The sequence below is a fragment of the Carassius auratus genome, chromosome 5, assembly GCF_003368295.1.
Source record: "Carassius auratus strain Wakin chromosome 5, ASM336829v1, whole genome shotgun sequence".
In the NCBI taxonomy this organism is placed as follows: Eukaryota; Metazoa; Chordata; class Actinopteri; order Cypriniformes; family Cyprinidae; genus Carassius; species Carassius auratus.
In genome coordinates this window covers 8,650,768-8,665,931 of record NC_039247.1, presented here as the reverse complement: position 1 = coordinate 8,665,931, position 15,164 = coordinate 8,650,768, and the positions used below count along the sequence as shown (strand labels likewise).

General features: G+C 34.8%; 1 protein-coding gene across 3 annotated transcripts in view; it reads left to right on the top strand.

Moving 5' to 3' along the window:
- Positions 1-12,869, top strand: part of LOC113073604 (pre-B-cell leukemia transcription factor 3-like) — a 36,272-nt gene extending 23,403 nt beyond the window's left edge. For 2 of the 3 annotated variants that reach the window (XM_026246425.1, XM_026246419.1), the window contains 8 exons: positions 376-566; positions 5,628-5,763; positions 7,444-7,473; positions 8,128-8,293; positions 10,127-10,204; positions 10,890-10,999; positions 11,205-11,294; positions 12,662-12,869. In XM_026246425.1, coding sequence (XP_026102210.1) covers positions 376-566; positions 5,628-5,763; positions 7,444-7,473; positions 8,128-8,293; positions 10,127-10,204; positions 10,890-10,999; positions 11,205-11,294; positions 12,662-12,754 — 894 coding nt within the window. In that variant the 3' untranslated portion in view covers positions 12,755-12,869. The remainder of the gene's footprint in view (positions 1-375; positions 567-5,627; positions 5,764-7,443; positions 7,474-8,127; positions 8,294-10,126; positions 10,205-10,889; positions 11,000-11,204; positions 11,295-12,661) is intronic. The other variant, XM_026246433.1, reaches the window with a different exon arrangement.
- The last annotated feature ends 2,295 nt before the right edge of the window (positions 12,870-15,164 follow it).

Below are 15,164 nucleotides of genomic sequence, written 5' to 3'. Positions count from 1 at the left end.
ATATATGTATTATTATTATTATTTATATATATATATATATATATATATATATATATATTTTTTTTTTTTTTTTTTTTTTTAGTAACTTTTAATACCTCAAGATCGCTTTACAAGAAGTAGGAAAATATCATACAGCAAGACAATTTATACAGAACATACAGAACTAAACAGAACATTTCATTTATTTATTTATTTCCAGATAATAATTTTAGTGATTCAGTTAGTTGCCAAGGCAGCATTTCTAATTTTCGTTCTGAATTTTTTATTTAATATTTCAATTTTTTTCCAGCTTAATTTCAGTTAATGTTTTCATAGTTTTCATTTAAGTTAATGTCTTTGCATTATCATTCATTCAGTAATTTGATTGGTTCACAGGCGTGTAATGAGTTCACTACCCATGTGATGAACCTGTTGAGGGAACAGTCTCGCACGCGGCCCATCTCACCCAAAGAGATCGAGCGCATGGTGAACATCATCCACAACAAATTCAGCTCCATCCAGATGCAGCTCAAGCAGAGCACCTGCGAGGCAGTCATGATCCTCAGGTCTCGCTTTCTTGATGCCAGGTCAGAAACTGTGTCAAACACATTTACAGTCATGCATTTGGCAGACAATTCTATCCAAAACATCATGCATTAAATGTATTGTCTGCATCTTGTCAGGATATTTAGAAAATGTGTGTTTTTTGTGGTTTCGACAAGCTATTAATATTTTGAATTAGCTTTTTAATTAAATTTTAATATTTAAATTTTTAGCAATTTTGTTATATGCTTTTGTCAGTTTTCTGCTTTTTTATATTATAGTTTAGGTGTAATTTATTTTTATTTCAGTTTAAGTTTACCAAACCATCTATATGCATTTTGCCAGTATATGTGTTTACTTACATGGCTGTGGTGCAATCTATTATGCACTTTGTTCAAATAGAAACAGTGTTTCATCGGGTGCACGCTCCTGGCCCAAAGTTAACTTCTAGTCTGTTGGTTTGTTTATCCATCTACATACGCAGTTAAAGTTAGGGTGATGAGTAAACTGAAGTTGGGCTCAGGTGGTTGTGCTGTGGGATGTGTTTCCCATACATTTATTTATTTGTGGCGCTCACAATATTAGAACTGAGCGATTTTCCAAAAGGCTTTGTTGAATAAACATGAGCACGTACTGCACGTTTAAAAAGCTAAACGAGGAGCTGGTGTTTTTATATCACTGTATTACTGAAGCAAGACAATCTTTAATTAGTCTATAAAATGTTTGATGTCATTTTGTTTTCATTTTGCATGTTATATGCCTGATAAATCAGCGTTTGTGAGCTCAGAGCTACTTTGTGTACAGCAGTACAGCAGTTTCTCCTGCTTTAAAGCACCTCCTGCTGGTAGAGAATGAATTTGCATTTTCAATAAGTCTGATTACGCAGCAAACATATTTTGCTTGTTATCAAAAATAATCGACTTTAGAGGGAATATTTAGCTGTTGTTATTGATTCTATTTTTAAGTCCACTGGAAGTTAAGCTAGGGCCACAAAAGCATGCATGCACAATAACATTTGTTTATGTTGTCTATATATTACTAGAATGTACATTTCCTGAAGAAAATGTGAGTGGTGCATGCAGTGGCACTTAGTTGCTAGGGTGTTGTTGTTGAGGTGTTAGGCGGTTATGAGTTGTTGCAAGGTGGCTGCTGGACTGATCATTAATATGGAGTTTTCTAAGCATGTTCTTAGCTTGATTTATTACTTAGCTATTCACTATTAGCATGTAGCTATTCATTGCTATGTGTAACATGCATGATGGAAGTCCCGTTTGCTAGCATGCGTCAAAAGAGCAACCCCCCCCCCCCATGTTTCTATGACACTTTTATCCAAAGGTATCCTTTTTGATCTGATTAAATGGAAGTTTATGTGGTGGTTGCTAGGCTGCTGTAAGTGGTTGCCAGGGTGTGGCTATGAAGGTCATAGGTCATTACTTATTGGTTACTTGAAAAGATAATTCAAATGTTATATGCTTTGTCAGTTTCCTTTTTTTAACCCCCTCCCCCCACCATCTTCCACAACATTTAATGCATGCATTTTGCCAGTATATGTGAATAAGGTGCAATCTAGACAGAATTAAATAGAAAATATGTTATGTATAATTTGTATATGCTTTTATATGCTTTTGTCAGTTTTTTCTATTTTATATTATTATTTAGGTTTAATTGATTTACTTGATTTATTTTATTTTTCTTTATTTTTTGTTTTTTTTCCCCTAATATCTTTCATAACATTTAATGCATGTTTTTTGTCCATACTGTATATGTGTTTGCTTATGTGAATAAAGTGCAATCTATATAATACTCCTGATTTACACAGATACAGAAAGCATAGATTTAGCATAGATAATGCCAGGATTAAAGGTGGTTAGTGAATAAGGCCCAGGTATCTGCTCTAAAATACAGAGCTCATGACTGTTTAGTGAATTAAAACAACATTTTGCCCCAAAGAGACTATCCTACTAACAATACACTGCAAATAGCTTTAGATTATAAAGCATTTTTTAAAATAAATAATTATTATTTATTGTGTGTGCTGTTTTTACACACGTAGGTGTTATTGCGAGTGTGGGTTTGTTTCAGATTTTTTTGGATGTGCTGAGAGTGAGGCGTGTGTGAACGAGTGGGTGATGTGATAATATTTTAAGGTCTTATGAGTGTTGTGCTTAAACTGGCAGAAGGATAAATTGAGTGGGATTGGGAAATCTGCCAATAAGTGCCGGTTGGCTTGCAAGGGCACGAGTTACTTAAGTCAAAGAGTAAATTCTGCATGAATCTACTCATCAGAAGATTATTCAAATGGTATATAAATGAAGAAAACAGTGATTGGTGGGCTATAAAGTGTATACGTTTTTATGCCACATCAGGCAATGTTTACTGGATACAACCTAAAGACAATGGCTGACCTATAACTGCCAATAATACAGTATATACATGCAATAATTTATACTTTAAGTATTGACCTCCACCCTCAATCCATCTCTTTTAGATAACTCAGACCAGTTTCCCTTCTTCCTCATTCAAAAACACTTGAATGAGCTGTGTTCAACCATGTCTCTGCATTTCTCACACAGAACAACCTCCTTAACAGCAACCCATCTGGCTTCAGATGTGGACATTCAACTGAGACTGCCTTGCTCTCAGTTGTTGAAGCCCTAAAACCAGCAAGAGCGGAATCCAAATCTTCAATACTTATCCTGCTTGATCTGTCCGCTGCTTTTGACAGCTGGTTAACCACCAGATCCTCCTATCAATGCTACTGGCAAAGGGCATCTCAGGATCCGCACTCCAGTGGTTTGAGACTTATCTATCAGATAGGTCCTTCAAAGTATATCGGAGAGGTGAAGTGTTCAAGTCCCAACATTTAACTACTGGGGTGCCTCAGGGCTCAGTTCTTGGACCACTTCTCTTCTCTGTCTACATGGCATCATTAGGATCTGTCATTCAGAAACACGTCTTTTCATACCACTGCTATGCTGATGACACTCAACTCTACGTCTCATTCCATCCTGAAGATCAGATGGTAGCTCCTCGCATCTCAGCTTGTCTAACAGACATTTCTTGCTTGATGAAGGACCATCACTTTCAACTCAACTTTGCGAAGACAGAACTGCTTGTGGTTCCACCAAACCCATCGTTCCATCACAATTTCACCATCAGGTTAGGCACATCAACCATAACTCCTTCAAAAACAGCTAGAAGCCTTGGAGTTATGATTGATGATCAGCTGACTTTCTCAGACCACATTGATAAAACTGTCCGGTCCTGAAGATTTGCTTTATTCAACATTAAGAAGATCAAGCCCTTTCTTTGGGAACATGCTTCACAACTCCTTGTTCAAGCTCTTGTTCTGTCCAGGCTGGACTATTGCAACGCTCTCTTGGCAGGTCTTCCAGCCAATTTTATCAAACCTTTACAATTAATCCAGAATGCAGCAGCAAGATACATTTTTAATGAGCCGAAAACAATACACGTCACACCTCTGTTTATCAATTTGCTCTGGCTATCAATAGCTGCTCGCATAATATTCAAGGCATTGGTGTTTGCCTACAAAACTACCACTGGCTCTGCACCCATTTACCTAAATGTATTACTTCAGACTTATGTGCAAGTGAACGTCGCTTGATTGTTCCATCCCAAAAAAGCAGAAAAAACTTTTACAGACTTTTAAATTAAATGTTCCCTTCTGGTGGAATGACCTCCCCAACTCAATCCGAGCAGCTGAGTCCTTAGCCATCTTCAAGAATCGGCTTAAAACACATCTCTTCCATCTTTATTTGACCCTCTTTAGCCCTCACTATTCTAATTCTATAAGACCTCTAACACTAGCTTGCTCTATTCTTTTTCCATTTTATCTGTTTTCTTTTTATTTATTATATTATTTAAAAGCCCTACATGTACTGCGTTTACGCTAACTGATACTTGTTATAACGCTATATCATTGCTCTTTTGCTGTTTTTGATTGCTTCCATTGTTCTCATTTTGTAAGTCGCTTTGGATAAAAGCGTCTGCTAAATGACTAAATGTAAATGTAATGTAAGTATTGTGGTCGTTGATCATTGGATCATGCTTATCAGCTTAAAACTATTTGTTGTTTTATTACTAAGCAATTTTGTCTCGTTTTCCATTACAAATATCGAAACATTTTTAACCTTCACGTTGTGTTTCGGTCATTTTGAGCCAGAAAGTATTGTCTTTTTCCTGAAATTGCTAGTTAATGTTTGTTATCACATTGAACTAAAACTTCCTAACCTTAACTGGTTCATTTGTGGTACTTTTTGGGGACATTTTTCGCTGTACATTGTTACACTTCTGTTGTTCCGAGTCATAAATGAACAGCCTACAAAAAACTGCTCATAAATGTAACTAATAAGCTTTTTGAATAGACCACACAAACGAATTCCACAAAAAACTTGCAAAATCGGACATGAGGCTGTATCTTTCTTAAAATGAGGTGCATAAGCTCAGATTAATGAGGCTAATGATCAATCAGCTCCAAAAAGAAATGCAAAATCAGTCCTAATTGAAAGAAAGCAGCTGACAAAAAGATTTAATAAAATATTATGTAAAAAAAAATATATATATATATATAGTGTAATGGGAAATTTAAAAGCAATTTTAAAATTGAATTTTTGACCAGACATACTAAATTACTGTAGATAAATGATTTTCAATACAGCACAAGAGTTAAAGCAAGATGCATTTACATGACAAATTAAGCGATTTTGTGCTAAAAAAAAAAAAAAAACAAGAATAAAAAACCTACAAGTGATGTCAGAACTTAATTCAAAGGGAAAACAAGAATATCTTTCTGACATTATTGACAGATGTCTTTTCTTGTTTCAGCCATAAAATCGTTTAATTTAATTTTTTCAAAAACCAAGACTTAATATTTTATGTAATTTACTTCTCAAGAAAGGCTTTAATTTAAGAATTTAATGGAAAACAAGACAAAAACACTGAGGGAGGAAGTCATTTTTTTTTTTTTTCTTTTTTTGCAGTGATGTTGTTAGCAGAAGTACTCACATCAGCTTAAATAACTTTTAATAGTGTATATATTAAAACAGTTGAGGATCTAACAATACTAATGATTCGTCTTTCTCCAGGAGAAAAAGGCGCAACTTCAGCAAGCAGGCGACAGAGATTCTGAACGAGTACTTCTACTCTCACCTCAGTAACCCGTATCCCAGCGAAGAGGCCAAAGAGGAGCTGGCCAAAAAATGTGCTATCACTCTGTCACAGGTCAGTCTGTCCTCCTGTAGTCCAGATCTCGGGCGATACTGCACACACGAGCCTTCAGCTGTCAAACAAGATGATTTTATTCACAATCTGAGCAAAATAACTAACAAATTTGTTAGAGGCGGTCTGTGACACTGTGAAGGTGCAGAACATTTGGCTCAAAATAGTGATGAAGCACAGCGATGCTGCCCAGTAACATCTCAACATGAGTGTGAAGTGATTTAAACCGCAACAGTGAGTACCCAGTCTTCTCCCGCATGGATCCTGGAAGTATTTTCCCATTGAGATTTCAGAAAGTTTCTCAATAAAGGTAAAATAGAGTTTAGTAGATGGCTCACAACATCACAACATTTGTTTTGCAAAACCGTGTGTGAAAATCAAATGACAAAAGGTCTGTTTTGTGTACAAATGTGCAGAAATGTGAATTTGACAGAGCTACTTCAACTGTAAAGAATTGCAAACAATCTATTCATATTCATAATATATTAAATAACATTAAATTGGTTTCTATTTAGTCTCAGCCTCAGTCCGCACTCCTTTGAGCAAGTAAACATCAGTTGCAGGTAAACTATATAGATATCTTTGTGCAAAATTAGACTCAGAATACTAAACTAATTAGTAATCTTTACTTTTGGAAAGGTAGAAATCTAAATCATAAATTCTATTTCTGCTAATTTTCAGATAAGCCCACCCCTAAATGACACACTAACAAAATGGACTGTAGTTGCATGAGACTATTACACCATTTTATTTTAATATTATATACTAGTATTTTTGTAGTAATTTGGATTAGCTTTTATTTTTTTATTTTCATTTTTTTATTTTGTTTAATGCTTAATCACTTGATATGTGCTTTTGTCATTTATTTGTATTACATTTATATTTTATATATTTCTTTTTTAGTTTGATATTTTCAGTGTTAGTTTAGTTTTAGTTATTTAATATGTGCTTGTCAAATTTATTTATTTTTTAATTTGCAAAAAAAATAGTTTTAGTTGTTTTCATTTCAGTTAGTAATTTTAGTACTAACTTAAACGTGTTTCATTTTCACTTAGTTAAAATTATTTATGCATAACATTTAATTTATTATTAGTTTTATATGTGTTCATTTATATTTTATTTCAGAATCATATTAATTTATTAATTCATTAATAAAAACAACACCGCTAGTAACTAGCTAACATTACTTAGAAAAGCTACAAACACAACCCTCCTTACAGCAATTACCATTTCTACAGTAACAGCTGCTTCAGGATTGTGGGTAATGAAGTACTTTACAGGAAACTCCGCAATATATTACTGTAAAAAAAATGGTATCAAAGATTTTATTTGTAATGAAATACAGTTTCAGTCTTTCTACTTCAAAATTTCCATTTATTGTGTTAACTTGTCCTTTACATGCAATTTATAAATGAAAATGTTTCGAAGTAAATCCAACACCTTTTTTTTGTTCAGTGCATAATCATAAAACAACCTCAGAGCTTAAGGAAACTCATAAAAAGCTCACCAAAAAATAAAAAATAAAAAACTAAAAAAATCACTCAGAAGGGCATTTTTACTTCCAGAACCCGACTGAGATGGACACACATTATGAATATTCAGCCTATTTTATGTTTGTGTAACCAGTGGGTGTGTACAGGAAGTCGTTACTGTAAAAAAGCCCCTTCTTTTTGTTCCCTTTAGGGGAAGGGAAGCACCATCACTGTGTCACAGGTATGTCACTAAAACATCCGTCCGTCCGCTGTGTTGTCTGTCGATGTTGGTTGCAGTGGCAGCCGTGTCTCTGTGTGCTGAACAACAATCGATGCATCATAAAGTCATTTATTCAGCAGCTGGAATTATTCTTTACGGCCATAACACACACACACACACACACACACACAACTATTCCGCCTCTCATTGGCTGTTTAAGGCCTGTTTGAAGATATGAAGGTGCCATTGGATGTAATTTCAATATGTCTGGGTTTACAGCAACGTTAATGTTTTTTTGCAAAAGGTTGGTACGTTTACAATGTCTTACAAATGTATGAGAATAACAGTAGCTGTAAAACACATAAAATGCAATTTTGGAGAAGCCATGAACGTTTGGGTTGTAGCACATATTTCACTGGACTCTGCAATGACGAAGCATGTTTTTATGAATTATATTAAAGCAACATGTTTTTTTTTTCACATTCAAATAATGTTACAATGCAAAAAAATTGTAACCGTTCTTTAAGAGGCATCATTCTCTTCATGCATTTTTTTTCTTTTGATTTTGGGGCAAACTATTTTTTTTTTACAGTATTTTATAATGCATATTCTATTTTTATAATATTTCCTCATAATATTCATCCACGTTTGCCTCTCTCTCTTTCTCTATCTCAGGTTTCTAACTGGTTTGGTAATAAACGTATTCGCTATAAGAAGAACATCGGTAAATTCCAGGAAGAGGCCAATCTGTACGCAGCGAAGACGGCAGTGACGGCGACTCAAGCCGTAGCGGCCGCTATACACAACAGCCAGACCAACTCGCCCGCAACACCCAGCTCTGGTACACATAACGAGATCATTGGAGGGACCACTGGGGCTAGTTGTCACAAATGATATATATCAGGTTTTGAGTCCAGTAGAACAAGTTCTTGTTTTCTCCAACATTTGTTGCCCAATACAATAGTATTCTTAAATTAACCCCTTAACATCTCTGTAAAATTTGCCTGAAATGTCTAAAAACGGCATACCCAAAGTAAATTGCATCCTAAAAAGAACAAACCTCAGAATCACTAAGTCTTATAGGGTAATAAAACTCTGAACACGCTGAATAAGTGAAGAAAAAAAACAACATTCCGCCTACATTTTTTATTTTATTTTTTTTATTTTGGTAAATAGATGCCTGCAGATGACTATAGCTGGGAGCTATTAGCTGGAAAACTCAATGGGAACACAGCATGAAGCCTTGATTGTTCCTCCTGTGTTGATTTTATCTCAAAATGTATTTTTTTTTTCAAATCACAAGAATATCAGCTTTCTAAAGATATGTGACATGTTTAGCTTTTTTTATTTATTTATTTCTCAAAAACACGCAGTGTACCGCAGGCGAAACAGTGGAGTGCTCAAGGGTGGGTTTACTGATTTGGGGGCCCCAGATGAAATATATGAATCGGGCCTTATACATTTGCAGACATTTAACTAGATCAACTGTGAGGTTCCTTTTTTGTTGTGATATTTGCTGCTGCTCCATGGTGACTCATATTCATTTTTCATGTAAATGTTCTGATGGCTTTCATTCTTGCCAGCAGGAGGCACTTTTGGAATGTTGTAACGTTTCCTTGGTAACGGCTGTAAACAAAGCAGTGCTGCGCTCATAAAAGACAATTTATCAGATAAAATGAAAATACCATCACAACTTTTATTAGCTAACTTTTAACTTGAATTAGTGAGAAAGAGAAAAGTGTGAAAAGCATAGCCTATATCGACGAGGAAAGTCCACTGATGAGTTCCCAGCGTAAGCTTGTGTGCCTGCGCTACAGTCTCCAAAGGCTGTCATACACAAAACTTTAAAATACATTTGTTTTTATCAACTACAAATTTTACTGAAAAAAAGAAGAAATTATAGATTTACACACTTAATGATTATATCAACCAAAAAAGTATCTGAATATCCTCTACTTGGGTTCTTCTCATAAACGAGTAAGCGGCATTTAATATATAATACGCACTGTTGCTCAATATTTAATTACAGCTTCAGATGCATGATATTTTCATTTGATACAAGCAGGATACACAAGAAGCACGTTCAATATGTGGTAATAAACACGGTAAACAGCAACTGTTATCGTGTTCGTGCTTACCCAGATATCTCATGTATGTCTGCAAGATGTCTGTTAAAGATCGCTTTAAGTGAGGACAAACTGTGTACAAACAAATGATAGACGTCTTTAAGATGTCAGTTTTACATCCATTCTAAAACATCTCAAAGTCATCTTCTAAATGTCTGACATCTGATTAGAAACGTCCTATAGATGTATTGCAGATGAGCAAACACTCAAAAAAGAGATCTTGGAGATGTAAATGCAGACTTCAAAAAGACATCTCCGTGATGTATGTATGGTATCAGGGTAATGTATCTTCCATATGAATGCATTTTAAGGGGCCCTTGGCTTTCGGGGGCCTAAGACGGTCGCCTGCCTTTGCCAAATGGGTAACAGGTTAATAGCCAATCATCATCAGGTAAATGACGTAAATAACCTGTTGTGACAACATGCCCCGGTCTCTCTTATATTTCAGACAGAGTCATTCAAGTGCAATTATTGGGTCTTGAACATGCATTTTTGAATTAAGCAATTAAAGAGTTTAAACGAGTTCAATTCTGTCATTTTCTCTACAGGCTTTCAGATGAAAGATGAAGACTTTCAATTGGATGCAGCAGAAGATAAAACTAATCTGTTAAACAACATGTTCACGGGTATGTTAAGATGTTGAGTGCTTTAGTGTCATTTGAAATTGTAATCATATTTAGAATTTTTTTTTTTATATATTTACTCTGTATTTTTTGTCATTTTATGTGTTTTTTTTGTCATTTTTATTAGTTTTTTTATGTCTATGTAGTTTATATTATTTTTATATTTTTGTATTTTCTGTTTGCGTTATTAGTTGTATTGTTGTTTTTGTCATTTTTATTAGTTTTTTAATGTTTATATAGGTTATATTATTATATATATATATTTTTAATTGTTGTAGTACATCAATTTAAATTAAATGAAAAATAATAATTTATTTACTCTTCCTTTTTTGTGGTTTTAGTGTTTTTTGTGGCTTTAGTTTTTATGAACTATAATAGCCCTGGACTTGCAGACACTTCCTGTGATGATTGGTTAATTACAGTGAACTTCCTGTGTCTGTGTTCTGTTCTTCCCATTCCATACTCCCTCACTGTTTATATACATGAATATACATTGGCCCAAAAAAAAAACATCTGGACCATTATTTTAACATGCATGTCATGCTTAAAAACGTCAGAATTCCTTATGTCATAGATAAAATGATTAAACCAAGTGGCAACTGCTCTGCAAACGAATGACTTTTCAGAACTAGCCTCGCTGATCATGTTCACAGACTCACAGTTCCTCTTTCTCTCCGTCTCTTTGTAGGTTCTTCGGGTTCGTATAGTTTGCCAGGTTCAGGAGACATTTTTATGAGCATGTCCGGCCTGAATGGATCCTACCAGCCAACCCAGCTCCCCAACACAGGACAGACACAGGTATCAAACACGCAAACATAGATGCAATACGTAATATATATACAACATATATAAACAACAATAAAATCATTTACAACACAATATAACTTGAATGTTTTTGAAAGTCTTGTGCTCACCAAGGATGCATTTATTTGATTTGCTGTTGTAATGGTGTACAGTAGTTTATGACTCTCTTACGCTGAATCTCTTGTCTTTCTCTCTGCAGGGAGACTCCATATGTCACACCATCGGTCAGTCGTTGGGTTACAGCGACGGTCTGCGGGGAAACCCGCTTTACAGCCCACATGGCTTGAATGTGAGTTTGACAGAGAAACAAAACCAAACACTTTAGCCAGAATTGCAGATGGGAATGCTTGAATGCTTACAACTAAATTCTGAGTCAAAACAGACTCAAATCTGCAGTAAAGGCTCTAATGTAAAATATTACTGACACACATATGCAAAACACACACACACATGCTGTCTCATGTGGTGGGAAGGAATAATCTCTTCGCAGCAGGTCTCCTGGAGTCATTCAGACAGACGTTGTATGATCAAACCGTCGCTCCATGAGCCGACACAGATGACTGGGAAGGGGTAATGCCGCTTGTGTGAAAAGGCAAAGATAAATGTATGGATTCATTTTAATATTCACACATACACATGTGGCTGTTTGATGGAACAGAAGGCAAATGCGTTCTATTTCCATTTTCCCAAATGCATCTAATAACACAACGACTTGCATGACTCTTGGCAGTATATGTCTGCCTTCTTATTGGACCACACACACTCTCTCTCTCTTGCAGTCCATTTCCTTATCACTATAATAAAATATGAAACTAGAATTGCCTGCAGCTTTGTACAGATGTGAATAGCGTCTTCCCAGATGAGGTCTGATAAGACATGCTTTATAATGGAGTCGGTCTGGAGTCACAGCGTTAAAGTTTCATTTATCTAGTGAGCTAGCCGTGTCAACTCTCTAATACTGGAAACAATCACCCACAGATATCATATCACAAAGAGAAGTAAAGGGAGGTGCAAACAGCTCCAGATGTCATTGGATACTTACGTTTCATCTTAACATTTACACAATTCTCACATAATGATTTCCGAATTAGTTTTTTTTTTAATAAGTGTTGTTTTCCAGTTAAACTGTATCTGCAAAGAAGATAATACTGCATTAACATCTTGAACTGTTAATATGAGACTTGTTAATATGAATGTTTCCTGTTTGGCAATTTTGGCAGAAGCATCGAAAATACATTTTGGTCCAAAAATAGCAAAAACTATGACTGTATTCAGCATTGTCTTCTCTTCCGTGTCTGTTGTGAGAGAGTTCAAAACAAAGCAGTTTGTGATATCCGGTTCATGAACGAATCATGTGATGTAACCGGATCTTTTTGAAACAGTTCACCAAAACGAACTGAATCGTTTTAAATGGTGGGCGTCTCCAATACGCATTAATCCACAAATTTTTAATGTGGCTGACACTACCTCTGAGTTCAGACAAACCAATATCCCGGAGTAATTCATTTACTCAAGCAGTACACTGACTGAGGATACAAAAAAGGATACAAACAAAGCATCTTATCTGATCCTTCTCTTAAAAACCAATGCCGGCTAATGTTCCCATTCTGACTTTAATTGAATGTCTCAAATGGTGTTTTCCATGTCTGTTTTCAGGGTAACGGTGGCTGGCATGATGCTGTGACTCCGTCTTCTATGACATCTCCTATAGAGGGAGCAAACAGCATCCACTCGGATACCTCTAACTGACCAGGCCTGCCGTCTGAAGTCCCTTAACTAACCCGCAGGACATCCAACACCACCCAACAAAATCTCAGACGAGAACTCAGAGAGATGAGCAAGAAAACGAAACAGACTCAAAAACACTTACTTTGACCAAAAGAGCACCACGTTGCAAAAATGAACCGAAAGGATTGATGGTACCAGTTTTCTCTCCAAAACTGGCGATATCCTCAATAAACATGGCCAACATCTACGATTGTGGAAAGGAAGGATGCTTTTGTCATAATCTCTGTGAACATCTTTGAATAGGTTTCAAAATACAGTATATCATGATTTAAATTAACTTGTAACGCTGTCTTATTAAACAATACAGAAAGTTCGTTCTTAAAGCCAATTTTTCTCGTACAGATCAACAACATTGATTTTTAAATAGTGTATTTAATGATTTAGCTTGAGCATTAATGTTATTCATCATAAATATCACTTACCTTTTGTTTTTACTAAGACTTTAACAAATTATAACATATGACATCAACATTGCAGTGTTGCATATTCAGATTCATATTGGGTTGCAGAAGTAAAATGCCACTGATGATCTCCATAAAGAAATTGATTTTTGGCAATAATGTACAAACTGTGGATGTGTACTGTATGAAGTGATTTTATATACTTTTGTGGAACCGATTCGTTTCTTTCAGGTCCAGATTTGATTACAAATCCAATGTCTTTGGAGAAAATGCATGGAAAATGATAATCATTATCAATAACAGTGTCAAATTTTTACATCATTTATCAAATTATTTTATAACACCTCCTACTTCGCATTGCTGTTAACAGGGAGATAATGCAAACCAAATTTAATTTGATAATGGCATATAAATGATTAAACATAATCAGCACACATACTGTATCTGCACATAAAAATTTGGTATGTTATTCTTTTCTTACTCTATACATTTGAATTATTCATGTTCTGTTAGACAGGCTAAACTGATTCCTTTTAAGTTTGATTTCATTTTAAATTCATCAGTTCATTTGGGTTGTTTATTATTAGCAATGCCATTTTGAGAAGTTGTGATGTAAAAAAAAAATAATGTATTAACAGAATTTACACTGAGCAACTGAGAAGAATATTTCATGTAATATTATTAGTTTTTGATAAATCACTTGTGTTTCGGGCCAAAAAAGTGTTTCAATAAACATTTCGAATTGTAATTCTTACCAGCTGACTGGATGCTCTTTTTTTTTTTTTTTTTCTTTCATGTTTATTGGGTAAGTTAGCGTTAGCACATAAAGTAAACTGACTGTCACAGACGTTTTCTGTCCTGTTAAAGCATCACAAATGGCATTGTCTTTGTATGATGTTCATATGCATTTCATTTTTTGTGTTTTATTATATGTCAGCAGCTATCATTTATCTCCTAACTCTGAAAGCAATTACTTTCAGACTCAGTGAGACTGAATTTCTAAGGCGAGAAAAAAAAGTAGTTTTTTTCATCCTCTGTACAATTTTGAGATTTTAGGCAACTCTGCTTCCATAACATCTGTATTAGACTATTAGAAAGAAAGAAACATCCAAAATGCACATTTTATAATTTATTGTATTATATTTTATCTATTTGCATCTGTATATTTCACTTCAGCAGCACTTAAATACACAAAATCTTACAGTTTTATTCCTATATTCTGAAGGTTTTTACTGAGGAGATTGTTAAAATGGCATTCACACTGATTTATAGAACGTTTTACTCCCACAAACAAGGTTAAATTGCATATCTTTGAAGGCACAGAGTTTCTTTCTCCACTTCAGCAGCACTTACATACACTAAATGGCTGCATAATTGGTGCAAATGTCTGTGCGACAGACTGAAAAGCATGCATTTGAATGTCTTAAATACAGTTGTTGATTAGAGTAGGTAGAGTACTTGATTGGCCTGCCTGAACTACGCTTAAATTCTGTCCGGTCACTCAAGCTTTCTAAATATTTCTTGAGCAGCTAGTCAGCATTCAGGAATGATTTCTGAAGGATAATGTGACACTGAAGACTGGAGTAATGATGCTGAAAATTCAGAAGAACTTACAGAACATAGGAAAAGTTAAAAACGCAGCCTACGTCATCTCCACCAGCCAGATGATTAAAGGGATATTTCACACTCTTACAATAATGGTGGATTGAATTGTATTGATTTTGATTTTCTCTATAATATATTTAAAGTTAACTGGCTAAATCAATACCTATCAAAACCAGGAATGTTTTTCTTCAACTTATGTTTTTAAAACGTGGTAGCATTCACTTTGTCCTAATGTTTAATTATGACATATCTAAACTTCCTATTTAATTTTTCAACTTTCATCTACAGGTTCCCCTAGCATGGGCTTTACATTATAAACATCATTTTTTCACCACAGAGGTGTTTTATTTGGAATAATATGAATA